We start from the raw sequence: 26,350 nt of genomic DNA, 5'->3' as shown, positions 1-26,350 counted from the left end.
TCCGTCCGGTTTTCCGCCAGAGAAAACAGAGATAATCACCGACCCCTTTTTCACTTCACAAGGCTGCAGTGATAACGAGGGAGCCCAGATTAGTCGGTAGTCACAACAGGAATAAACTGCGACTCCCAGCGCGCCCCCAGAGCCCGACTCCGGTCCGGGACAGCGCCCGCTCTGGGGCAGAGGTGACCCCGCGCGTCCGCAGCCAGCGGGGAGTCCCGGGCCGCGCCTCTTCCCGATGCACCCAGGGACTTGTAGTTCCACCCGGGTGCCGGCGCCCCGGGCCAGGGCGTCGGCGCGGGCCTCGGACTACGAGTCCCATGACGACCAGCGGCGCCGTCGCGCCTGCGTGCTGAGGCCGCGGGGCGTGCGGGCGGTGGAGCAGTAAAGATGGCAGCGCGCGGGTCTCCGCCCTCCGCTCCCGGCTGAGGCGCTGGGAGGCGGCGGCGGCGGCGGCCCTGGAGCGGCAGCGGCGATGGCGGAGCTGGAGCACCTGGGCGGGAAGCGGGCCGAGTCGGCTCGGGCGCGGCGGGCCGAGCAGCTGCGGCGCTGGCGGGGCTCGCTGACGGAACAGGAGCCCGCCGACCGGCCGGGCGCGGGGCGGCCTCCGCAGACTCGGCGCGGGGGCCCGCGGGTCCGCTTCGAGGACGGCGCCGTGTTCCTGGCCGCCTGCTCCAGCGGAGACACCGACGAGGTGCGGCGGCTTCTGGCCCGGGGCGCCGACGTGGACACGGCCAACGTGGACGGCCTGACAGCCCTGCACCAGGTGAGCCGCTGCCACGCCGCCCCGCGGCTCGCGGCCGGGGCCCGTGCTTCCCCCCGCCTCCCTGGGTCGTCCTGGTTCCCAGCGCTCGGGCCCGCGTCGTCCTCGCCGTCCGGTGGGCTCGTGCCTCTCGTGGGCGCCCTTTCCGAAGCCCCGCTTCCTGGGCGCGTGGTCCCGCCGGCCCTGAGGGGTTCGTCCCCGGGTTGGGGCGAGGCCAGCAGTTCCGGAACCGGAGCCAGTGTGCGTCCCCGGGCGGGGTCTCCGGGCACCGCCGACCTCAGGTCCAGGTGTCTCCCCGCCTCCTCGCCCGCGTCTGCTCCCTCCGTCGTCCTGTGGAGACCATCGGCCGAGGCAATGGCGTTGTCAGACCCCGGAGTGGCTTTTTCCCCCGCTCCTTCTGTCTGCCCTGCCCCGCAGCCCTTCGTCTACGCCGCGGGCAGAGCTGCGGTATGCGCGCTGTGGGCAACTTGACGGGTCTGAGCGCGGTGATAACACCTGTGCACCCGCGTCCAGTAAGTGTTGGCTGTCGTGACCGACCCGCCCTCCCTCCCCAAGTGGAACTTCGGCAGGTGTTTCGGTGAGCAGAGAGCTGGACACCCACTCCTGCTCTTCCTTATTTTCCTCTTCTGCTGTCTGCGGAGTGAATGTGTTAGCATGAGAATCCACTTACAAATAATAATGCAATTTCGTGTCATCCCACGTCCCTGAACGTATTAGCCAATAGCTTAGAATTAGTCCTCGCTATGTTTGCAGTTCTTTTTCAGGTGGAAGAACCTTCCCTTCTTTCCCCCCATTTGTACCCATGTTTCTCCTGCTCATAACCGCCCCACCTAAGGTAGCAGCCAACCCTTGCATAGTCCTTTGCTGTTTAAAAGTTATTTTGTATTTTCTCGTGCATGTGGATCTTCGCAGGGATCCTTTGAAGTAGGCGCGGCCGGTAGTGTGGTTACAATGACCATTTTACAGGTGAGGAGTCTGAAGCTCAGAAAACTTGCTTGCCCATGGTTAGAAAGGAGAGAAGTTGCCCTTAGGCACGGATTCTTCAGATTTAAACCTAGGGGCTTTATAGCTCACCTAATGAGGAGCTGGACGTGAATGAGTAAGACACGAAGAGGGCCACGTTCGTTGTTTTAACTTTCTGAGCTCTTTGAAAAGATGAATTTTTACTTTTCTAATGTATTTAGAATAGTAAGGAGATTGAGGGCTAGATTCTGAAAGAAACCACGTCAAGGGACCACAGAGGAAGGGGAACTAGAAACCAGTTTTCTGGTCCACGTGGTCCTTTACTGAAGCTCTGTTTTCTTAGTGTAACCCTGTAGTCCGTTTCTTTTAAGGTGACCCCGGCCCTCAGCGCAGACGGTTTAACTGTGCCCTGAGAACAGCACCTCCCTGAGGTCAGGCCTGTGGTTCTTCCCGCACCAGGGAACCACTGTCCTGAGCCCTTTCCCTTTGGCCGCCTTGGTGTCTTTCCTTCTCTCTTACCTACCAGCCCAGATTGCGAAGTGCACCTTCTCTCTGTGAGTGCTCCTTTCACGTTCAGGAGGAAAGAGTTGACAGCTGGGGATCTTAAAAGCACGTGCAAGTGCAGTGTGGCGTTGCGCCTGTTTACAGGCTGTCAGTGAGTTGAACTGGCGCGGTGCACTCAACTGGACAGATTCAGCTAGAGATGAAGCTGTTGAGGATTTGAGGTCTCACAGACCTTATGTTGAGAGACCGTCTCTTTGCTTGAATCCAGACTAGGGGCCTTTCTTGGCTCAGGAACTCTTTACGAGTCAGTTTCCTCAGAGTTGCAGTGTTTCTCTGTGGTCTGAAGCACTCTTAGGCTACATAAAGATTATTTTCAAAACGAGAGACTGGAGCTGCCAGTGGCTGAGCAGCGTCGTGATGACTGTGCTTCTGAGTGGAGAGTGGCGCAGCCATCCGATTGTTTGGTCAGAACCACCGCCTGCCGTACAAGCGCGTTGTGGATTACCAGGATAGTTGCGCCCACTCTCTCTTCTGCTTTGGCCGTGGCCTCTTGACCACTGGGGGCTGCCATCTGGGCATGTTGGGAGAACCCCCCAGGGGATGTTGAGGGGATGATTTTTCTTCTCCCTCAAGGTCATGGTACATGTTTTGCACTTGAGGTCATGGTGCCTGGATGCCGCTTTTGACTTAGAGACCTTTCTGTCTCGGCAGCCTTTGCTTCTGCCACGAGGTGCTTGCGTCAGAGATAACTAGCTCCAGGGGGCCTGTTAATGATACTTGAAATAGACTGGGAGGAGGTGCTGCTCTGATGAAAGCCTTGGAAACTGAAGCAGACAAACTAAACCTGGGCAGGTAAAGTGAGATTTGGTGTGTATGTAGCGTCTTCAGTGAAGGGAGCGTTAACCTGGTTATATAACCATTGGAGGCACGAGTTTGCTAGCAGAGGAATTCCCGTTCCCTGTATGTGTATCCACTATGGGGTGTGAAGTGTGGGCTGGTACTTTTAAAACTTCTTTCATTTTTAAGTATGTATGTATGTATTTGGTAAGGTTGATTCTTAGCACCTGTCTGGTGTCCTCAGCATTATGATCCTGGGAGCTCTAGGTCCGACACAGGCTCATGGAGCTGAGTCTCCTGAGTTGCTGGGCTGCATAAGAGGCCACTGCCTGCTTTTGGAAAGGAGGCTTTCTGGGGTTTGTTAGAATGAGGCCTGCTGTGCCTTCATTGTGTATTACCTTGGCCCTCATGTTTGTGCTGAGTGTGGTGGAGGGTACTGCTGTCGGTCCACACAGGGCTTGTCTCTGGTCCAGTCTGGTCGGTCTTCATTTGGAGGGAAACTCGGGGGACTAGGATGATGCTACGCTTGACTCAGAAATCCAGGCTGGTTCTGTAGTGGTCTCAGAGCCCACGACCAGGCCCTTAGCGTCTCCCCAGACTGGAGTAATGTAGTAACCTCTGTCCCTCCAGAGCTTTGTTAGTCTGGCCCTGTGTCCTCAGGGAAATTAAGATGATGTGTCCCCTGGTAGAGAGGTGGAGTCAGGGACAGATGAGGGAAGGAAGAAAGGCAGAGACTAGGGTGACGTGTGTTCAGCTTAGGTCACAGCAGAATGTATGTGGGCCAACTTGTGAAGTAAAACTTGTATTCTTGTTTTTAATTGAGGTCTAATTGACCTCAATTATATTAGTTTCAGGTGCACAACATATGCCTCCACACTTGTGTACGCTGTGAGATGATCACCACAATAAATCTCGTCACTTACATAGTCACAAATTTTTTTTCTTGTAATGAGAACTTTTAAGATACATTCTCTTGGCAGCTTTCGAACATGTACTACAGTGTTAGTGACTAATGACCGTGCTGTGCATTACATCCCCACGACTTATTTTATAACTGGAATAGGACTTGTATTCTTAACTCTTTCTCTTTTATTCTGGATTCATTACTTACTCCTCCTCTTGTGCTGTGTGTGAAGTGACTTTTGCCTTACCCTGGTATGTTGGTGAATTCTCCTTAGAGTCAGGCCCAAGGCAAATGTGGGATTAGGAAGGTCCTGTTGGTCTTTGTTCTGTGGATCCAGAACGGTCACTCTGAGTCATTCTGGTAGTTCACCTCTTCAGATTGGTTAATATGATGCATCAGACTATGTTGGGCACCTGGCCCTTTGCCTTACGAGCTTTTGTCTCAAGTTTCCGTGCCACCGTGGACCTCAGCCGTGTGATTTGGAAATCAGGCTTATTTTTATGATGTTTCTGGGGGGTGGGTGAGGGCAGTACATTTGACTCATTTGTTCCCCGGCCACGTTTTTATTCCCCACTCTCAAACCTGACAAGTACATACTATCTGTATAATACGGTTTGGGCTTTGGAATCTTCTCGTGAGTTTTTTAAAACAGCCAAGCTGTCAGTGTGTGCACATTAAGCACCATTTTGCTCAAGGTTGGACAGGGCTTGTGGGTAAGTTAAAATTAAATGATTGCTTATTTTTATTTTTATGTATTTTAAAATTACAGTATAGTTTATACACAGTAAAATTCACCTTTTTAAAATGTAGAGTTCTGTGAGTTGTGACAAGTGAACCCAACTGTTTAACCACTACCACAGTCGATATAAAACGTTTTCATTACCCCCAAGGTTCCTTTGTGCTCCTGGTAGTCAGCTCCCTCCCACCCCCAGCCTTTGGCCACCTTCATCAGTTTTCTGTTCCTGTGACCACTGCCTTGTGGACGAATCACACAGTGCGGAGCTTTGAATCAGCTGCTTTCGTCTGCTGCGATGCGTTGAGATTCATCCGTGTTGGTGCGTGTGTCTGTGGCTGAGTGGCGCTCCACCCTGTGGATGTACCAGTTTATCTACCCACTTTTGTTGAAGGACATTTGGATAATTTTCAGTTTTTGGTAATAATGAATAAAGCCATCAGAAACATTTGCATACAGATTTTTGTGTGAACATATTTTCTGTTTCGCCGGTTAAATCCCTAGGGGTGGGACAACTGAAACATAAATGTTTAACTTTAAAGAAACCATCAAACTGTTTTTCAAAGTGGCCCCACCATTTTGCATCCCAGACAGCCGTGTATGAGTTCTAGTTGCTTCACATCCTTACCAATACCTGGTGTTACCATTTTTTAAGGCCACTTTAATATTTAGTAGTGGTAAGTAATTTTCAACGATAGCTACACCACCAGTAATAATAGTAGTAGCAGCAGCACGAGTGGCAGCAGAGCTGACAGCAACTCCCATTTGTGTGGTATTTACTCTGGGCCGAGGATTGTTCTAAGTTCTCCGAATACATTGACCTGTGGGTAATACGCACAACAGCTCATGAGGTAGGTACTTTCATTGCTGTCTGGATTTTACACCCGGGGAAGCTGAGACATTGCCCAGAGCCCCACTGGTAGTAACTGGCAGAGCTGGAAGCTGCTCAAGCCCAGGCGGTCTGCCTGTGACGCCTGCGTCTCCGTGCTCACTCCGTGTGGTCAGTTACCACACCTGTGGGCTCCTCGTTGTAAAACAAATCTAGAAAGTGAAGTTATACAGACAAAGTTGAAAACAATTTAAAATCAGGCTATGTATGCAAAGGTGAATACCACTACCATTTTAGTGTATTCCTTTTGGGTTTAAAAAAATTTTCATTATGTTGGGTTTGCATGTTATCTGTGAAGACTGTATTTATGAAGTTAGTATCATCCACCCTGCTTCCTGACTTTTTTCACTTAATTTTCCTTTGTAATTGTTTTCCTGTATTATTCAATGTGCTTTGACAGTAACGTTTTTGATGTTTGAATGTCATCATTTCCATGTGCTCTTTTATATGTTTGTATGTACACACGCATACATATATTTTGGTTAGAGTTTTTATTAGATTGTTAATTTACAACTACTACTGAGTGCCTCATGGTAGGTTGTGAGTCTCTGCTAAGGTATACAGTAGTCCTCCCTTATCCGAGGGGGATACCATTCCAAGGCCCCCAGTGGATGCCTGAAACTGCGTGCAGTGCCAAAGCCTGTATATCCAGTTGACCCTTGAATACTGACGGGTATGGTGCTGACCCGAGCAATGGAAAGTCTGTGCACAACTTCATACACAGCCCTCCAAATCCAGGGCTCCATGTCTGTGGACCCAGCCAGCTGGGGATCATGTAGTGTGTGGTACCTACTTACTGAGAAAGTCTGTCTCTAGGTGGACCTGCACGGTTCAGAGCCCTGTTTAAGGGTCTGCCGTGCTGTGTTTTCCTTGCTAGCAGGTGGTTAGTGTATGCAGCATGGATCCACTGAACAAAAGGGTAGTTCACATCTAGGGTGGGACAGAGCCGGTAGACATGAGGTTTCATCAGCTATTCAGAATGGTGGTCAATTTAGAAGTTATGAATTGCTTATTTTTGGAATTTTCCAACTGCAGGTAACTGACCATGCCCTGATCCTGAGAACCTGTGGCTATGTTACCTTCCATGGTATAAGGGACTTTGCAAGTTTGGTTAAGTTTAGGATCTCCAGATGGGAAGATTATCCAGGTGAGCAATCACAAGGGTCTTCATAAAAGGGAGAACTGAGTCAGTAGCTGGAGGCGCGATGGTAGAAGCCAGAAATTGGAGCAGCCCTAGGACCGGCCTCGCGCTGAGCGTGCCAGCAGCCTCTGGCAGCTGAAAAAGGCAAGGAAACTAGCCATGCCCAAACTGGATTGTAGCCCAGTGAGGTTGAGTTTGGACTTCTGACCTCCAAATCTGTGAGGTAGTAAATATGTGTTTTAAGCCACTAGGCTCGTGACCACTTTCTGCAGCTGCAGTGGAAGACTCAGGCAGAGGAGGGCCAGGAGGGCGCAGGGTGCTGAGGGGTTTCAAGGAACAGTCAGTGATGTCAGAGAAAATGAGGAGACCTGGAAAACTGATTTGGTCATTTACAATCTTTGAAAGAGCAGTTTCAGTAAAAAGACGTTTCTGAGGACTTTAATGGAGCTTATATGAGCTTTTTTCTTGTTAAGGATAACTTAGTCTTTCTGTTGACTTTTGGAAGGGAAAAAAGATCTACCGTCAGTGTGATTGTAACTGTAAATTAGGACCCAAAGTGCATGAGAAGACTCCTAAAAGGCTGGCTTCTGGTTTTCCAAGTGGTTTCATTCTTTATGAGTTAAGAATATTTTGGGATATTAAACCTGACACTAGAGGCAGGAAGATTGTGCTTCTGTCACAAGGGCTGCAAGGCTGCTTACCTTGTTTAGGTTGTTTTGTTTCCCAGTCTGGTCTGGCCCATTTCCCACTGGTCAGCACTGCCCCTGGAAGGCAGCCGTAGGGGAAGCTGATAGGGAGGTTAGTGCCAAAAAACTGTTTCTCCTGTTTATTCTTTCACATTCATTTATCCAGTGAGTAAATGTGCCTGACTCAGTGCTTCTTGTTACTTAGCAGTTGATACATTTTAGAATCTGAATAGAATTTTGGGAATGCTCTCAGGAATAGCTGGTTCCTCTTGTCATTTATGGTAGGAAATTGGCTGTGTGGTGACTTTGTGTTCTAGCATCCTGGCTCTGGGGGTTGGAGGGGCAGTGTTACATTCATCAGTATTTGTGACTGTTTTCATCTGCACTTAGGGATGAAAATGATCATATTTTTTTCTTAAAGGTGGTGGAAGGTGGAAATTTGGGAACTTTGATTAATCTTTAGTGGTTCAACATAGTAGTAATAAATGCAGATGAAAGGTCTTGACCTAGAATTATATAGGGCAAGGAATTGAAAACTTATTTGGGTTGCTAATTGAAGCTTGCTCAAATGGTTGACTTCTTTTTTGGCTTTGAATTTTTTTCTTTTTCTGCATTTGAAGTATAATTTTAAAAATTCTTTCTTAAATTTTAGATTTTTTTTTTTTAGATTTTTAGATTGTAACCAGTTTGAGTAAATTTCAGAAGCTTGAAGTTTTTTCAGGCATGCAGAATTTTTGTTTCCTTAATCAAGTTAATTGGAAAACTGAGGCCTTAGTTCTCAGTATTGAAAATTGATCTGTCTGTGGTTTCTGATGCAGTGTTGTACTGCACAGTACTTAGGGGTTAGGTTTATGTAAGAATTGAGAAACGATTTTGTTCTTAGTATACTTAAGCATCGTGATACTGTGACAATCTGTTGGAATCATATTCTAATGCAGTTTTGGGACATGCAGTGCCATGCTCTGAATATCCATGATATATCTGGCAAAACCTGGCTTTTACATATGAATTTTTGGTGTAGTGACCCACTTTCTTTTCCATTTTAAACTTTTAAATTATGGGATATTTCAAAATACAGAACTAGGGAGGATAGTATAGTGAATTCTCAAAAGTTGTCAACTCATGGCCAGTCTTGTTTCATTTTTAGCCTTCTCTCCCCAGCCCCAAAATACTGGATTATTTTAGAGTCAGTCCTAATTATCACAGAATTTTACTTGTAAATATTTCAGTATGTATTTCTAAGGGACAGGAATTTAAATAAAAACAATCACAATTTCATTAACACACCTAAAAATTGAGCACTCACTCCCTAAAATCAAAATATTCAATAGTGTTTAAATTTCCCTGATGGTTCTTGAATATGTTTTTATAGTTGGTTATTCAGACTAGGATTCGAATAAGGTTTCCTTTGGTTCACGTGTGTCTTAAGGCTCTCTTAATCTGTAGTTTCCTCCTCACTTTATTCCTCTGCATCTTATTTGTTGAAAAACTGGATTATTTTTACTGTAAAGTTTCCTGCAACCTTGACTTTGCTGACTGCATGCTTATAGTGTTAACATGTTCCTTTGTTTCCTGTATTTTCTGTAAACTGGTAATCAGACCTAGAGCTCTGATCTGATTCAGATTTGAATTTTTTGGCAGGAGTACATCATGGGTGGTGGTGTGTACTTCTGTCAGGAGGCACATAATAAGTTATCTGTGATTTAGTGGCCACTGGTGGCCTAATGGAATTTCGAAGTTTAACACCATCGTGACTAGACCAGAATTCTGTTAATTAATTAATTAATTAATTCTTCTAATTATTATCACATCTCCTTGTGTTGGCCTTCTAACCAGTATACCAGAGATTAGTTTAGAGAATGTAAATTATGAACTGTGTGAATAAAGTGTTTAACACAGGTAGAGTGTAGTGTGTTGACTGTTACAAGGCTTGACAAGGGGCTCAGCCATGTGGTCAGTGGTGAGCACCCAGGGGTAAACTTTCCGTCACCTGTTCACATCTGTTCCATAACTCAGATGAATTTCCCCTGTCTTGAAACATTGCTCAAAGTTCTAGTTCAGTAATATGGTTTCTTGCCCCCCAAGATCATCACCAGCCCATGAACTTCATTATAAGGGAGAATTTCAACAGAAAGTCTCCAAAGGAACTAAAAAATGAGTACATTGGCTATACAGGGGAAGAGAGAGACTTTCTGTAAGGCACCTGCCTTACAAGGGCAAGGACAGGGAGGGGGTGTGCATTCTGAGTGTTGGCCACCTGTGGGCAGACAGTGTGCCCCTCCTCGAGGACCGAGTGACAGATGGGACACTCAGGTGGGAACCAGTCTCAGCTTGTGTCGTGCTCTTGGAGGCTGATGAGAGAGCTGCCCTTCTAGCAGAATGTGAATTTCACAGGAGCGTGTGGCTGCTGTTTGGGTCCTTTGGGTGTAGCTTCACTGCTCTGTAGTCATGCCTCTTGTATTGATTTTCCAGTTTAGATTGTTCCTCTTTGACAGTAAATAGCATGAAAAATGAGGTCAAAAGAATGACTCACCTGCTGTAAACCGCTAGGGAGTGGAAAATGACTTTGAAGGGTGCTGGAGTCGCACGCTCCGACTTGAAGAGCTGCTCCGGCACTGGGACCCGTGGGAAGGCCCACCTGGTTGTGCCCTCCACCTTCTGTGCTCACTGGTGTCAGGACAGCCTCTGCTAGGACTCTCCACGCTCAATGGGGGCTGACGGTCGGCGCACTCATGGTCAAACCAGCTTCGGGTGCGAGGAGAGACTGCCTTGCTTCAGCTCTTCTGTGCTAAAGCCCGTCCATGACAGGGTCACCACAGCTCAAAGGATTCTAATGGAAAATAACTTTGAAATATAATGAATTTTATCTCTTATCTGTTTCTAGTCGACACCTACAGGCTGTTACCATTTAAAAAATTTTTTTATTATCAAAAGAAAAGAAGTTTCCTGTTCTGTCTCAATAATGCACCTCTGTGGGTTGGATCTTTAAAAACTGAGATGACACTTTGTTAATTAACTTTAGTCACATGTTTATTGAGTGCTTCCTAGATGCGAGATTGTGTGGTAGACGCTGAGATGCAAAGACAGCTTAGCCGCTGGCCTCAGGGGTTGGGAGACCCATAGTTTTAAAGATCTGGTCCATGTTGAATCCATTTCCTATTACACTGTTCATAGTAAAAGTGAAGAGGGAGTATTGATCATTATCTGCAGTTGCCTTTGTATGTTTTTAGATGATCAGCTTTCTCCAATAGTCTTCTTTATTCTAATCTAATACACATGCCCTTCCCTTTAATTTAAGATCAGTTATCAAATCATTAATCATTTTGCTGTCTCTTCTGCGGATTTCCAAGCTCTGCAGCTCCCGTTGGGCTCCGCAGCTCAGTGATGAGTCAGTAATGGTTTCAGCTCTGGGACCACCGCTCGGGTAAAAGACTGTTGGAGGAGCTCTTGAAAGCAGAGGTGCAGTACTAGCGACAAGTACTTGTCTCGTTGTAGGGTTGTCAAGTTCCAGGGTACCACAGCGAAAAGAAACTTGGAGGGCAACATCTGATCCATCTGTCTTGTTTACAGATGAGCGCGCTGAGGCCTAGGAAGAAGCTGAAAGAATACTGTAAACATGAAGCAAATAAGATAGAATGAAACGTTTCATTTAGAAAACAAATGATCAAATTTCTGCTTGATTTCCTATCTCTGAAAATCGTTGTTTGCAAGATAACTTTTAGAAAAAGCAAAATATTCTCTAAATTCTTTCAAAGAACTTAAAAATTTTTTTGTTTATTTTTAATTTTTTGTTGAGGGGGAGGTAATTAGGTTTATTTATTTTTAGAGGAGGTACTGGGGATTGGACCCAGGACCTTGTGCATGCTAAGCACGTGCTCCACTACTTGAGCTATACCCTCCCCACTCTTTTGAAGAACTTTTGAAGAAGGATGATATGATATGGTTGTATTTCTCTTTTAAAAAACTTCAATATAATAGAAAATTGTGGGATAAGTATTCAGAGTCCAAGAAAATCTAAGAGTTCTTTGAAGTATTGGTTTCACATTTGATTTACTCATCTCTATATTTACTGCTAAGTAAAAAGATAACATTAAAGCAAAATTAGGTAAAATAAAAACAATTCATTAGTACAAATATCACCTTAACATGTCTGTTTTTTTGTTGTTGTTGTTGTTTTCCCAGATCATGTTAATTTTTAAAAATACTTTAGCTTACTGGAACTCTTGGTATGTCGCAGCTGTAGGAAGTGCTGTTTACTGAGCACTCACTGTGCATTTTGCTGTTTTTATTGTCTTTGCATCAACAGTTCCACCAAGTAGGTGGTATTATTCCTTCTAATAATGAGGAGGTAGAATCAGAGAAGGCAGGTAGCCCTGGCCTGGCTCCCATAGGTCACATTGGTATTTGAACCCAGGTCTGTCTGACTCAGAAGCTCCTGTTTTCCCACCTGGACACACTGCTTTTCAGCAGTCCTGGCCCCTTTCTCCTGTGTACCTTTAAAGGGTCTCTTTGATACACACTGTTCTGTAGGGGAGGTTTCTTTTTTGCATTCTGTTGCTCCTTTGATTCTTACATAATTCTGCGCCTACGCCAGGTGAAGTAATGCCGGAAGTGTTGCTTGCCTACCTCATTCTTGTCATGGCAAACACAGAAAATGACGCTATCTGTTTAGCACCCTTGCAAAACTGAAGATTTGGGACTTTGGTATAAAAATTCATTAGATTTCTTAATATATCATGGTCAGAAGATCTATGAAAAATCAGACTTTGGCTAATTGCTAGCACTGAAATCTATTAACAATAAATAGACCAAGAAGTAACAATCAAGAAATTAATGAAATCAATTCTGTTTTATTTAGGAACATTTGACATCAGCTGTGTCAGTAGTGATGTGTTGATGGTCATGGTGACCGTCCTCCTCTAGTTAGAAAAATTGTGGAATTTGTCTTTCTCTGTCTGGCTTACTTCACTTAGTATAATAATTTCTAGGCCCATCCGTGTTTCTGCAAATGGCATTCTTTTTTGTGGCTGAGTGGTATTCCATTGTCTGTACACACCACAGCTTTTTTATCCATCCGTCTGTCAATGGACACTTAGGTCACTGCTGTGTCCTGACTGTTGTAAGCAGTGCTGCTGTGAGCAGTGGGGTGCATGTGTGTTTTTGAATTAGAGTTTTCTCCAGATACAGCCCAGGAGTGGGATTGCTGGATTATATGGTAGCTCTACTTTTAGTTCTTTCAGGAATCTCTGGTGTTTTCCATAGTGGCTACACCAAGTTACATTCTCACCAATGTGGATGGACCTAGAGATGATCACACTAAGTGAAGTAAGTCAGGCAGAGAAAGATAAATATCATATGATACCACCTATATGTGGAATCTAAAAAATGACACAAATGAACTTATCTACAAGACAGAAGCAGACTCACAGACATAGAAAACAGTCTTATGGTTACCAAAGGGAAATGGGATAAGTTAGGAGTTTGGGGTTAGCAGGTACTAACTACTACATATAAAATCGATAAACAACAAGGACCTACTGTGCAGCACAGGGAACTGTATTCAGTGTCTTGTAAGAACCTATAATGGAAAAGAATCTACATACGTATAACCGAGTCACTGTGCTGTACACCGGAAACTAACATGACGTTGTAAATCAACTGTACTTCAATTTTAAAAAAGTGTGTGTCTAGACAACATTCTAGAAGGATATACAACAAACTGTAGATAGTTTTCATTTTCTCTTATTCTTGCAGTAAAAGTACACTTCGGTGTTACTGGATTACTTAGAAAACTCAATATGGAGAAGAGTCTGCAGGGTAACAGGCAGTGGAATAGAGCCTGGGGCAGGGGCTCAGGCACCAGGAGCACTCCTGCTGCGTCATTCAGGCCTTTTATTCCCCTGTCTCACTTGGTGTCAGGAAGTAGGGGCAGTCCCTGTTCCCGGTATCACTTCCTGAGCAGTACCCTCCACCCCCTCTTGTAAGAACAGTCTTCTGCTCCTGTGATTCGCATGCCGTTTGGTGGTGCCATGTCCTTGCCCCTCATTTGTTGAAGACCACGCACAGCCTCCGTGTCACTACCATCAGACCATCCAGCACTCTGGCCTCTCAGCTTCCTCACCTCCTCATTTTGGGTGACTTATCCCTCCACCTCGCTGTCACCCACTCCCAGTCACCCAGGCACAGTGTCACCCAGACCGCTCCTGTTCTGAGCTCCTGGCTCTGTGACCACTGCGTGCAGTGCTACGAGGTTCTCACTGGAACTCCTGGTCCTCTTCCTCACATCAGCTTCCCTCTTTATCTTGCTCAGATTCTGCATTCACTTCAGTGATGCTTTCCCTGAACCCTAAACTCCTTTACCTCGCTGAAATGTGAAACTTACCCGGTAAGGTCCTAACTCTGAGTGTGCCCAGCTCTGATTTGTCTGTGCTTCCGCCAGAGCAGCTCACATCACAGAATAGTGTAGATTTTTACCACTTTACGTTCATGGTCACCTAATTCAAGTGGATCCTTTCCAGTGTCTGGAAAGGCTGCTTCCTCCGGTCAGCCCACTGCTCCACAGATGATACCACCTCCTGCCCCTCTGCTTCTCACCCCTTGGTCTCTGCCACCGCACCAGGGAGTGCCCCTCAAAGAGCTGTCACGTGACACTTGTTAAGGTCTCAGTGGCGCTCAGGTGCTGTGTGGAGAGCTGGTGTATCAGGTGCTGCCGAGGTGAGGCCCTGGCGTGACTGATGGGGTGAGTGCTGTGGTCTCAGTTTTTAGCGCAGGGCCCCAGGCAAGGCCCTTAGCCCTGTGGAAATGAGAACCACAGTGACCACCCCCTCCTTAGAAGCTCGCTGGGAGGGGTGCGTGAGTAACGAGTGGGAACAGTGCTAACTGGTGCTCAAAAGTATGTTTAGCTGTTTGATAATGTGATATTAATGTTTATTAATTAGAGTAATTACTTTTCTGTTAATTATATAAAATATAAACATTGTATTATAGACTTACTATTAATTACTATTGTAATCTGTTGATTAACTATATTAGTAATTAATGTGATAACCATCATTATTACGATTAATCCTCCCACCACCTCCATCACCATCATAGTTGTTCCTGCTGTTTCACAGATAAGATAGAAAACAGAGAAGTTAGATGAGAATTTCTTTAGCTTTTCGCCTCCAGACCACTGTGCCTCTCCGTCCACCTCCGCCGCGTGGCAGAGGTGCCCTTCCAGCTAAGGTCACCCTCTCCTTTCACGTGGCCCCTTCCAAACCCCCCTAATCCTGCTCACCTCTTGCGTTTTACAGTAACAGTCTGGCCCCTCCCTGGCCTCTAATTGTACCCCCCAGCCATATTTTTCAAGACTCTTCAGTCTTCCCTCCTTTCCCTGCTCATTCTGTTCCCGTCTCACATACACGTATCCGCATACATATGCACACAGACACATAGACACACATCCACACATACACATGCGTGCACACACACACAGACATGTATATACACGCATACATACACACATCCACATCCACACATATACACATGTCCACACACACATGCGCACACACACACATATACAGACACAGACACATCCACACATAAACATCCACACACATCCACACAATATATAAAGCAAAAAAAAAAAACCCCAACAAACCAGTTGTGATGTTCTTTCCACAAACGTGACATTAACTTGAAAATGAAGCCCCCTACTTCATGTCACATCACGTTTGTGTGCCCGGTAGACTGTGATCTGAACCTTCGCTGGACTCTCTTCCCAGTTGTTACAGTATTTGGCTGATTTTGGTGGCATTAAATTGCCTTTCAGGAAATGTCCACCACTTAGTTACGTGGAAATCCCTCACCCTCCAACCTGTTCTTCTAAGACGGCGCTGTGTTTGGGAGCCGTCGTGCAGGGCACCCAGGGCAGCGGGCAGGGGCGTGCTCCCTCAGAAGGCGCCAGCATGATCGGGACCCCGACCAACCAGGAGCAGCCCTCCCGGGGCCTTGGGAAGCCTCGGTGGCTGCACAGGGTCAGAACCGGGACCCCTGTTACGTTCTTGATCCTTGCCACCGCATCACGCTGGCACCGCTCCCGAGCTCCTTCCCTGTTCCTGGACACAGGCCCCCTTGTGTAAACAGGTGGGGTGAGCCACTGAGGGACTGAAAGCTGGTGCCATGTTATCCGTGCGTGGGCGCTGAGCTGTCCCCCGACTCGCTCCGTGCACTTGGGTGTGCCGTGGACCAACATTAATGTGACCGACTATGTCGAAATCGAATATTAGAAGTTGTTTTCACATCTAGCTACAGACACGCTTGTCGTGTGACCAGGAGATGCCTACCCTGGTTGCATTTGACGTGACTGTTGTTAATGGTACCATCAAGCAAACATGCATTGGATGCTTTTTGTGTGGGGAGCGCTGCTCTGAGCCTGCACACAGTCAGTAGGTTGCGTCTGCACACATCCAAGTTTGTTGGGAAGCTGATGGCAGTAAAACACAGGGCGTTGTCGTTTTACATTTTCAGTGAGTTGAAAAAAACGAAAGAACAATATTTTGTGATGTGAAACTTGTATGAAATTTTAATTTCAATATCCATAAAATTTTACTGAAACGCAGCGGTGCTCACTGGCGGCGTCCCTGGCTGTCTCCACCCACAGGGGCAGGGTTGAGTATTTGTGGGAGACGTACGACCTGCAGAGCCTGAAATGCTCACTGTTGCCGACTCTGCTCTGAATCAGTGCCCAAGACTGCCTCATAGTATATTTTGTTCCATAAGATAACACAAAGAACATGTGTTAACAGCAGTACTTGGATTCATGTGTTAATCTTTTTAGAATCTGTTTTCATATTTGTTACCTCATGTGTTCCCACGTCAACCCTGAAATAAAGAGCAGGTTAAGTGTGGTGCTCTCTCTCCAACAGCTGGGAAGCTCCGCTGTGGAAAGGGTGGGGTGGGCTGTGACACGAGGGTCAGACCTTTTGCTGGTGTAGCATCTTGTGATGCACCTGTTCTGTTCCGAAATCTGCCCTTTCTCCCTGTCCTGGGGAAATCGCACAGCCGCTCGTGATTGGACCCCAGGCCCCTTGTGGGTGGGGCGCGGAGCCGCGCTGCAGGAGCAGGAGCTCCGCTCTCCTCGAACCTTCAGAGGAACCGTCAGGGAAGCGCTCACATGGAGGGGACGGGCTGTTCTCACACGTTTCCATGGAGACGGGCCACCGCACCGCCGGGCTCTGCTCAAAGTCTGCAGCAGTAGAGTTTTATCCTTTTTCAGGCTTTAGCTGTGCATTATTCCACCTTTGGAACGTGAGGTTCCTATCTTATCTTTTCCTGGGCTGAGGAATGCCTTCTCTTAACTAGCAAATGACAGACTCTTTCCGTGTGACTCGGCACGACCCCTGGGCTCGTCTGGGGAGTGGAGTCCAGCTCCTCCGAGTGGGCCCCGAGGGATGCTTGTGTTATTTATTGGCTTGTACCATTCATTCCGCGTCCCTCCCTCCATGGCATCGCAGTCTGAGGGTCGGACTGCAGGCTGCTGCTTTCAGGAAAAACATAGTTATTTAGAGTTTTGAGGTCTTTTTTTTTTTTTTAGATTTTTGAAGTCTTAACCACTAGCTGCTGCTTTTTGAGCCCCACAGTGAATTTGTATTATCAGCAAAACTGATTGCACCCAGACCTGGTCTGTTCAGTCGAGCAGAAAGAGATGCCACCTTAAGAGAGGTCAGCTGTGTTTCTGCTCACCACCAGCATCTCCTTGGCCTCTGGTGGTGCCGGGTCAGAGGGCGCAGGGAACCTTGTCTCTCACCAGGGTTTGGATGCCTCAGTGATGGCAGCACCCGGCGCAGGAAGCACGTAAGAGGGTGCTGCCCCCGCGCGCAGACCGCACCTCGGGAGAGCTCAGAGCGCAAGCAGGCCGTGACCTCTGGTCAGCCGTGTATGTGCAGTGCTGGCTGGTGAGGCTTGGCTGTGTGACGGCGTCCACTGCCGAGGTCCCGGTGGGCTGCAGGTCACGGGGCCGCGGGGCCTCCTGTGAACTTCTTCAACTTTTCTGTATGGTTTGACCATTTTCGTAATAAAATACCTGGGGGAGTGGCTAAAGGCAGGGCTGGTAATGCAGACTGGGAAAGCGGGCTGCATACAACAGTGGAGGGGGTGGGCACGGCCCCAGGGAGGCCACTCCAGCTGCTTGTACTTGTGGGAGTCTGGCCCCAGCATTGCCACAAATTCTGATTTTTCCAAAGGTTCAAATATGGAATTTTTAATGTGAAAGTCTTTATTTCTATCATGCCACGTGGGCCAAACAAAATGCTTTTAGTTTACCAGCTATTTCCCTACCCACAGAGTTCTACTTAAGAGAAAAATCTGGCACTGTACTTTGAGTTGTAAGCCACCCCTGCTGTAGCTGACGCCTGACACTGACCCCAGGTCCCCTGCTGTGTGGGTGGCGGCAGGGCCGCTTTGCCAGAGCCCTGTGCAGTCGGCACCCTGCCAGGCTCTGAGCGCTTCCATACTCCCTGCTCCATGTTTGTGGCCTGTGACGTGGGTACTGTGACTGGTGTGGTAATTTTACAGATGCGTGAACTGAAGCATTCAGGAATAACGTGGTCCAAGACACAAAGCTACCAATTGGTTAGTCTTGGGATTTGAACCCAGGAAGTCTGTTCTGTAGTCTGCACTCCTGTCCAGGACACTGGGCCACGCAGGGTACGTGATGCTTTCCCCAGCGTCTTCTCCCAGGTAGGACCCTACGCGTGGGGAGACAGGACAGGCAGTGACGTGGACTGACATTCAGTAGCTTTGTCTGTGCAAAAATATTGATGAAAACATGCTGGGAAAATAATAACTTCTTGTCTGGTATCTTCTCTGAGAAATAAAATGTGCTGTACTGATTTATACTGCCTGGGAATTCAGTCCTCCTGGGAACTCAGTCTTCCTTTAGTGTCTTTGTGACTTTTACTCCTTACCCAACTCGGGTCCCGGAGTTGCCTGCCTTCTTTTCTAGAGGCTGTCCTGACAGCCGTGGAGCAGTGCCCGGGCCATCACTTCCAGGCCGGACTCCTGCAGCTGTGAAACACTTGTCTGTGGGCACGGAGTGACCTGCAGTTACACGGAGAAGTCCTGCTCCGTGGGCACAGTCACTGCACGTGCAGGCTGCAGCAGGGTGGACCTTGGGGCTGTCGTTAAGACCGGTAGCCTGGACCTGAAGGCAGTTTCTTATCCAGACTCATGCTAATGAACAGTGGTAACCAAAGCACTTCAGTGGGAACTTTGTGTTTTGCATCGAGTCTAGTCAGGAGTGACCAAGTCAACTCAACCAGTTGCCACATTTCTCATAGGAAATTATCGGAGAGCTGACTAATACCAGCCTACCCTGTGTGTGCTGAAGCAGAGTTATTTTAGGAAGTTAGTATCAGGGATTGAAAATGTTCCATGGGCCAAACGGTGCCTTGAGCTGGGCCCAGGGATGCTGCTCTGTACACCCCTAGATTGGCAGGTGAAAACTTCGGTGGTTCTACCACTGAATGTGTGATGTTAAATAGTTCATTGAACTTTTCTGGGCCTAGTTTCTGCATCTGGAAAATGAGAAGTCCCAGGCTTTCTGCTCTAACTGACACATACTTTGTGTTATGATGTGCTTTTCCCAAGGACCCTCGTTTGGTCAAGTCTGTTGAGGTGAATCATTCCCTTGCTTGGTGGGCCTCTGCCCTCACGTGTGGAGCTGCAGGGACAGCCTCTCGTGGCTTTGTTTCCACACGGTGGTCAGGCTGACTCGGCTCTGTGCGCTCCTGACCTGGGAGAACTCACGCTCGGGAGTTTTACCGCGTTGTCAGGCCTCGTGGTTCCCCTCACTGCTAGGGGTACCAGCGAGAGGTGACGCAGGGCCCTGGGGAGGAGCTGCAGAACTTCTCTTTGCCGGGTAACCCTGGGCTCCGGGGAGACGCAGCTCTCACCTCCTAGGCCTTCGTGTCCTTTCCTCCCGGCCGTCAGACGCCCACCTTGGTGATGGGTCAGATCAGATGTGTGCCCTGGGTGGGGCAGGAGTTGCCGAGGTGACGCCTTTCAGACGACTGAACGGGCTTTTCCTCATGTAGGGGCACGGAGAAGGCGGAGGGAACTCGAAGGGCGGGGATTGTGGCACATAGAGGAGGTAAAGTTAGAACCCACGATGAACATAGTTTTGAAATCTAAATACTGTCAACGCTTCGGCATTGTGGGACTTGTTCTTAACTGAACGAACGTGTTCTCTGGTCCCAGATTATGAACGTTTGCAGTCTTGGGGTGATATGCCAGTTTATTGAGAACAAGAATCTCAGTCAGTGTGACACCTCACGGAAAATTCTTTACTCTGCTGTCTCTCTTGCTCTCTCCCCGGAAAGGCCACAGATCTGTGTCCAGAGCCTGCCTGACCACTGAGTACATAATCAGATACAGTTCTCACCACCTGGGAGCCAAGCTGTCTGTGCCAGTGGGGTTGGGAGTCTTTGGCACACTGCTGGCAGTTGTCACCTGTCCTGAGTGTCACTCGAGCAGTGGCTGCACTGTCCCGCGGTGGGTGGGCCCCGGCGGTCTGACCTGCAGTGTGTGGAGGCTTCTTGTGGTGCTGCCCTGCTGATGCTGAGACTCCAAGCGTCCTGACTCCTTTCTCACCTTTAATCTACCGGCCTAAGTCCCTGCTGTGTGGTGGGGCTGCCTTGCCAGAGCAGGGCTTTAACCCAGACGTGCTGGGTTTCACGGCAGGCCTGTCCCTCAGCGTGGCCCCAGTTTCAGCTGCGGTCCTCAGCCAGCAGGCTCCCGCAGCACGCCCAGTGGGAGCACATGGTCCAGGCTTTCAGGGCATTTGCTACTTGGGCTGAAAATTGACTTTAAAACCTTCTATTAAATGTAGTTATTTTAAGAAGTGGTGTGATTAATTTTCCGACCACTTCCATCTGGGGAAGAAGGGGTGAGTCACTGCTGCGGTTTTGGTCCATCCAAGGAATGAGTACGGTGGGCCCTCCAGGCTCTGACTCCCCCTTCTGCCCAGTCTGGGCCGAATGTGTTCGTTTCCCAGATGTTCATTTCCCAGTTCGTGACAGATGACCGCAAACTTGGAGGCGTAAGACGAGAAGTGTATTCTGTCACAGTTCTGGAGCCACACATCTGAAATCCCGGCGTTGTTAGGGCCACACTCACTCTGGAGGCTCCAGGGGAAAATTGGTTCTTTGCCTCTTCCAGCTTCTGGTGACCCTCGCGTGTGCTCCAGTCTCTGCCTCCTTGGCCTTCCTGCCCCTCCTCTCCTGTGTTTGTCACCTCTCTCTCTCCCTGCCTGCCCGTGTCTTATGAGGACACTTGTCTTGGATTTAGGTTTCACTTGGATAATCCAGGAGGACCTTCTCGCCTCAAGATCCTTAATTGCACCTGCAGAGACCCCCTTTCCAAGTCAGGCCACTCATGGTCCCGAGGGTTAGGTGTGGATGTGTCTTCTGGGGACGCCACCCAGCACACTGCTCCAGTAGAGAGGGGCGTGTGAGCCATGCAGCTTGTGTGGGCGGCAGCACGTGCAGCACCCGCGGTCCGGCCTGCGCCCCTGGCGGATGTGCTGTGTGAGTGTTGGTGGGGTGAGCTGCCGAGAAGTCTGGATGAGTCTAGATAACTGTGAATTAACTGAGTATGTAGGAAATGTGACTTTCTACACGTCTGGGCATTCATTCTTTTCATTCAACAAATGTCTATGGAGGCCCTGTTACCTGCCAGGGTATTTGGGTATTTGGGGTATATCAGTGAACAGATCAGCCAGAGAGTCCTGCCCTGCTATGTTAGCAGTGACTTGAGAGTTTTTAACAGGTGATTCAGGGGTTTGGTGTTTGATAAATATTTTTGTGAAAGAAGTTAGGCTCCTTGCTGTTACCTCCAAGCAAGTAGGGTTTTCAACATAAAGTTGAAATTACATAATTTGGGGAATTACATAAACTTTGAGTTATATGAACTATATAGGAATTAAGTATTATCATTGAACTATATAAGTTTTGGGAGTTTAAGGATAAAATAGTGAAAGGTATGGAATGGGGATATATTCCCAACACTTTTGTCTGCATGATTGGTTGAAATCAAGGCAAGTCTGGGCTAAACATATCCAAACGGGTAGGTGCCCCGTGCTCACGGCCCAGTGCCCGCCGCACCTCCCTGCGGTGGCCGGGTGCTGCAGGGCGAGGCTGTCCTGCCCGAGGCAGGCCGTCCTGGTAGGTCTGAGACATGGCCACAAGGTCGCTGTCAGAGCCAGCGGCACTTGGTGGCGGTGACAGTTGCAGGCTATTTTGGGAGCGGAGGAGGCTGTGTTTTGTTGGCCTCCTCTGCGCTCCCGCATTTAACTCTGGCCACGATGGGCCGCCAGCCGCTTTTGCCTTTGAGGTAGAGAGAGCAGTGCCTGGTGCAGCAGGGTGGCTGCGGTGCTCTTTCCCCATTTTATGGGTGAGATCGAGGATTTTTCCTTGTAGATAGCTCGTTATTGCCAGGGCAATGTGACACGCTGATTTTAGGGAGCTTTAAATTACTGCCCGGTTGGTCATCTTTCTGATAGCACTCTGGACTAATGATTAAACAGTAACTGTTTTTCTTAAGGAGCCCAGAGCTTCAGGTTGCTACTGTAGGGATAGTCTGTGTGTCTGGGAGTGCAGAATAGGAGATGGACGGAAGCCACAGCACCGGAAGTAGGGCTAAATGCAGAGGGCTCCCCACTGATGTGACAGGTGACATCAAACTGGTTTAGTCTCCTTTGTCCAGGGAAGGGAGAGCCCCTTGTGTTTGGAAGGGTCAGTCCAGCCCGCATGGAGGTGTGGCTGGAGCCGTGGCCCAACGCAGCTCATGGCCTCTGCCCCTCCAGCCAGGGTGCTGCCCTCCGGGTGAGTGAGCAGCGCAGCTGCAGACCAGGACGGGGGCGGGGGTGCAGAAGGGCGCCTAAATTTAGTAATTATTTAGTTGAGAACATTTTTGTCTCTCCTCCATGGCTTTAGGCATATTCCTTCTTCTGGAGGCAAAAAAACTCCTAAAAAACAGATCAACAACTAACAAACTCCAAAATAGTTCAAAGACATTTTAAACCAAGCTGCCTTCCTCCCGTGAGTTACTGGAGCCAGAGGGCAGAGGCGAGTGAGGAGTAAGTGTGGTTCGTGCTTTTCTCTGGGGAAGCTGTTGCTGTTAAACCACTGGCCTAAAAACAACAGCAGTGCCAGGCGCTGTTCCAAGGGCACGTCTCCTTCACTCCTCACAGAGTCCTGCGCGGCGCTGGTATTCCCACACTGCAGACGAGGACACTGGCGCTCACTTCTGTGCCTCACTCCAGGGGATGCACTGGCAGCGCTGGTGTGCACTCCCAGGTCTGCCTGACTCTAGAGCCAACCCTTGCCCAGTACAGTGTCCTTCACTTGGGGAACAGTCTAACAGTTGTCCTGCTTAATTTTCTCTGAGATGATTCTTTGGAGATTGATGCTCCGTCAAGTGACGTTGCAGGTTAGGTCAGCTTTTTGTTGTTATTGTCTCGAACATCGTCACAGTGTCATTCTTATAAAAGTCCTGTGTCAGGGATTCATAGACAGCAATGATCATGATCCTGAAAAAGAAGAGAACTAAAGTTTTGATGGGACAAAGGAGGTTAAGAAAAGGAAGGAGAGAAGTAAGAGGGAAGGAAAGAGAACAGACAGTTTCTCCTGTTTGATACCTGGACGAGGTGGGCTTGTTTTAGGCTCCCTGGAATTTGACTGCTGTCATTGTCAAAGAGCAGAGAATGATCTTGAAAACACTGGCTTCCACAATTCTGCCTGATGGTGGTGTGACCACTGGCTAAAGTTTTAGGCTGTTCCTCTCTGAGAGCAAGAAGACGTTGACCCAGCTGCTTGGCACATTTGACCTTCTTGGTGCAGGACTTTATTATTACCTGGGCAAAGAGTATACTCAACCTCTAGGACACTTTCTTCTCCTTGGACTTCATACCCTTTTGAAAAGTACCCTCTTCTGTCCTTTCACTCAGCCTTTATTCAGTTTTTAGTGAAGTCCTCTGCAAGGGGTTGGCTGATTCTCACCCCGAGGGGACTGCAGACAGCCAGTATGCAGTACGTGAGAGACTGAGTGGTAAGTGTAATTAAAAAATATTATGAATAGTTATGAAATGCTTTACATGGTAGCGAGGTATAGAGTAAATGGGGAATGCCTGTAGAAGTTGATAAACCTAAGAAAATATAATAGAAGAAATGTAATTGTTGGAGCTTGTTGAAAAAGAGACCATTATGGATGCTGGCTATAAAAGTCATCTGGCCTCAAAAGGTCAGGTTGAAGGAAATACTACGTTGCACCAAATCAATCTAGGTTGATATTTAGCTAATCTCACTAATTGTAAAAAGTGGTATCAAATGGTTTGGGGAAAATGAACAAAGATGCTTTTTGTAACCAAGGTTCCCTAATTAAATGTCTATCTAGATCGAATCAACCTTTTTTCATCCATCCTTTGTGAAAGCAGGATTGACACGAGGTTTCTCTGGAGAGGTTTCCTGTAAGTCCTTCTCGGTAAGAGCTGCAGAGCTACAGAGACTCTCTGGAGTTCTAACCTGAGCTCTTCCCACTGTAATCTCGCTCTTAACAGCTGGTCACTATCACCATGAAGTGTCCCTTGTTATGTCTGACTGAAGACAGCAGTCCTTGAACTGCTCCAGCTCAGGATTCCTTTACACCCTGAACATTTATTCAGGACCCCTTTAGGTTATATATGTTATTATGTGTTACTGAAAAATCTTGGACATGTGTACTTACTAATTCATTTAAAATAGCAGTAACCCATTGCATGTTAATACAAATCACATTTTGATTGAAAAGAGCTATATACTTTCGAAAATAAAAAGTAATGAGAAGAGTGGCATTGCGTTACATTTTTACAGATCTCTCTTGGTGTCTGCGTTTAGCCTGTTGTGGTAGTTGTTTGACAAGTATTTGAAGGCAGTCCGGCCTCACACGGGTGTCTCTTTGGGAAAGGGAGGAGGGTTTTCAGTCTGTCCAGCTGTGGCGTCCTTCTCAGGGACTACCCCCCAAACGCCAGCAAGTGGTAGTTTCTTAAATACGAGTTGCAGTGTGGAATCTGAAACCATCTCAGTGAACTTTCCTTACTTTGTGACATTAAATCCAGTGGTCAGACTTGTACTTTGAATGAATCCTTTACCCACGTGTGATCTTCTAACACCAGGCATGTGATTATTTGGAAAATATGGGTTCATTGAGTTATGCCAGTCTTCCAAATGTTAATACATTTCAGTCCATAATATCAAAAAACCCCATTTGTTGATAATCCCACTGATCGCATCAGGAAAGTGAGCATTAGGAAGCTGTCGAGCTAACAATAGTGGGTGTGTTTCCCCGAATTCTGGTTTTCCTTGGAGGATCCAATTTTATCATTGGCAACAAATATTAGTTATTTCTTTGAAGTGACAGGCTCACCACATTCATTTTCAAGTCTCAGTTATCATAATTTATGGTCGCTCTTCTGTATAAAAACCTCATTCCATGACAAAAGCTGCTAGTCCATCCTGCAACTCAGACAGACACGCAGCCACCGCGCTTTGCCATGGTTCCTCACGCAGGCTGAGAGGGAGACTCACGGTCAAGGGCGAGGTTGAATAAAGTTAATAATTCTTACTGCTTCCTCAAGGTCATTCTCAAGTGACTCTGGCCTTTTGGGGGCTTTGTTTTCCTGTGAGCCTTACATGGCGGGGAAGTGCCACGAACGTGAGCATCCTTTGGCGCCTCCCTCGACTCTTGCGAAGGCTCTGGTTTGCCCCGCCGTGCCTTTGAGACTCGTGCTGACGGCAGCACAGCGGAAGAGCAGGTCATGTCCTCATATTGTTATAAACGTCGTTTTGATCTGGATAATTGTTTCTGACAGTTTTTTTGAAAAGAGGAATCTCATTTGTTTCTGGGCCCTGCTTATCTCAACTGTTTGGAACTGCTGAGCCTTGACAATGATGCCCTTTATCTGTGTGGCCTGCGTACCCCCTTTTATCCTGCAGCCGTGGCAGGACAGCCTTGGACCCCGCGGGTCTCACCGCCATTGGTGCTGTCTCTGTCAGGCTCGCGGTGGGCCCCGTGCCTTTATTCACAGAGCCCCTCTGCTCCTCCTCACTGCTACAGTGAGACTGGCAGCCGACGCCCTGACCACCCATAGCCGCAGACAGGCTTTGCTCGTTGTCTGGAGCTGTTCAGGAGATGCTGAAAAGAAAATACGTTTCTTCTGTTGGAAGGCTCAGCGTCCCCTTTCCTACCAAGGCAGGGACTGTCCAGCAACCCAGAGCCATAAACTCAGCTCCCCACTGGGAAAGTAGCATTTGAGCCTGTGGGACTGCTTTCCTTCAAAATTCATAAGCAGATTTGTGGTTTCTAACATTCCCCCTTCTCTGTAACGATGTGGTCCTTTGCAAATCTCTTTACTCATTCGGTCCTAGCAGTGCTGTCGGGAGGGTTATACCTGTTGCACAGCTGAGGTGCTGGGGCGTGGAGACAGTCAGGGCTTTGCAGGGGGTCACACAGCTGTGAGGCTGCCCTCGGACGCTCGTCAGCGTGCTCAGACTGTCAGGGCGCTATGTTGTCAGCGTCCAGGGCAGCGCGGCCGGGGTGGAACCCAGCACTTGCTTGTTGAGTAAATGAATGGACTTCTTTTTTCAGGCTTGTATTGATGAAAATTTGGACATGGTGAAGTTTCTGGTGGAGAACGGGGCCAGCGTCAACCAGCAGGACAACGAGGGCTGGACGCCGCTTCACGCCGCGGCTTCCTGCGGCTACCTCAACATAGCGGAGTGAGTCTCGGTGCGGGCGTGCGCTACTTGTAGGTGGCCTTCAGTTCCCGTCTGCTCTTAAGAATTTGAATTTCATAGTTGCAATCTCTCTTTATTACAAATTATAAAAGCAGGAAGTTGAATTATCTTTAAGGAATAC

At 48.0% G+C, this 26,350-nt stretch overlaps 1 protein-coding gene across 26 annotated transcripts in view; it reads left to right on the top strand.

The window, feature by feature from the left end:
* The window catches only part of PPP1R12B (protein phosphatase 1 regulatory subunit 12B), a 135,396-nt gene continuing 109,046 nt past the window's right edge, over positions 1-26,350 (top strand). For 19 of the 26 annotated variants that reach the window (XR_012501744.1, XR_012501745.1, XR_012501746.1 and 16 more), the window contains exons 1-2: positions 1-763; positions 26,081-26,211. Coding sequence is in view for 22 of the 26 variants with exons in the window: in XM_074351467.1 (XP_074207568.1) it covers positions 473-763; positions 26,081-26,211 (422 nt within the window). In the remaining 4 variants the exon portion in view is untranslated. Of the gene's footprint in view, positions 764-2,901; positions 3,080-26,080; positions 26,212-26,350 lie in introns of those variants that run through there. The other 7 variants (XM_074351471.1, XM_074351473.1, XM_074351475.1 and 4 more) reach the window with 5 other exon arrangements.

This window comes from Camelus bactrianus, chromosome 23 (assembly GCF_048773025.1).
Source record: "Camelus bactrianus isolate YW-2024 breed Bactrian camel chromosome 23, ASM4877302v1, whole genome shotgun sequence".
Classification (NCBI taxonomy): Eukaryota; Metazoa; Chordata; class Mammalia; order Artiodactyla; family Camelidae; genus Camelus; species Camelus bactrianus.
This window is presented reverse-complemented; position numbering and strand designations above follow the sequence as displayed.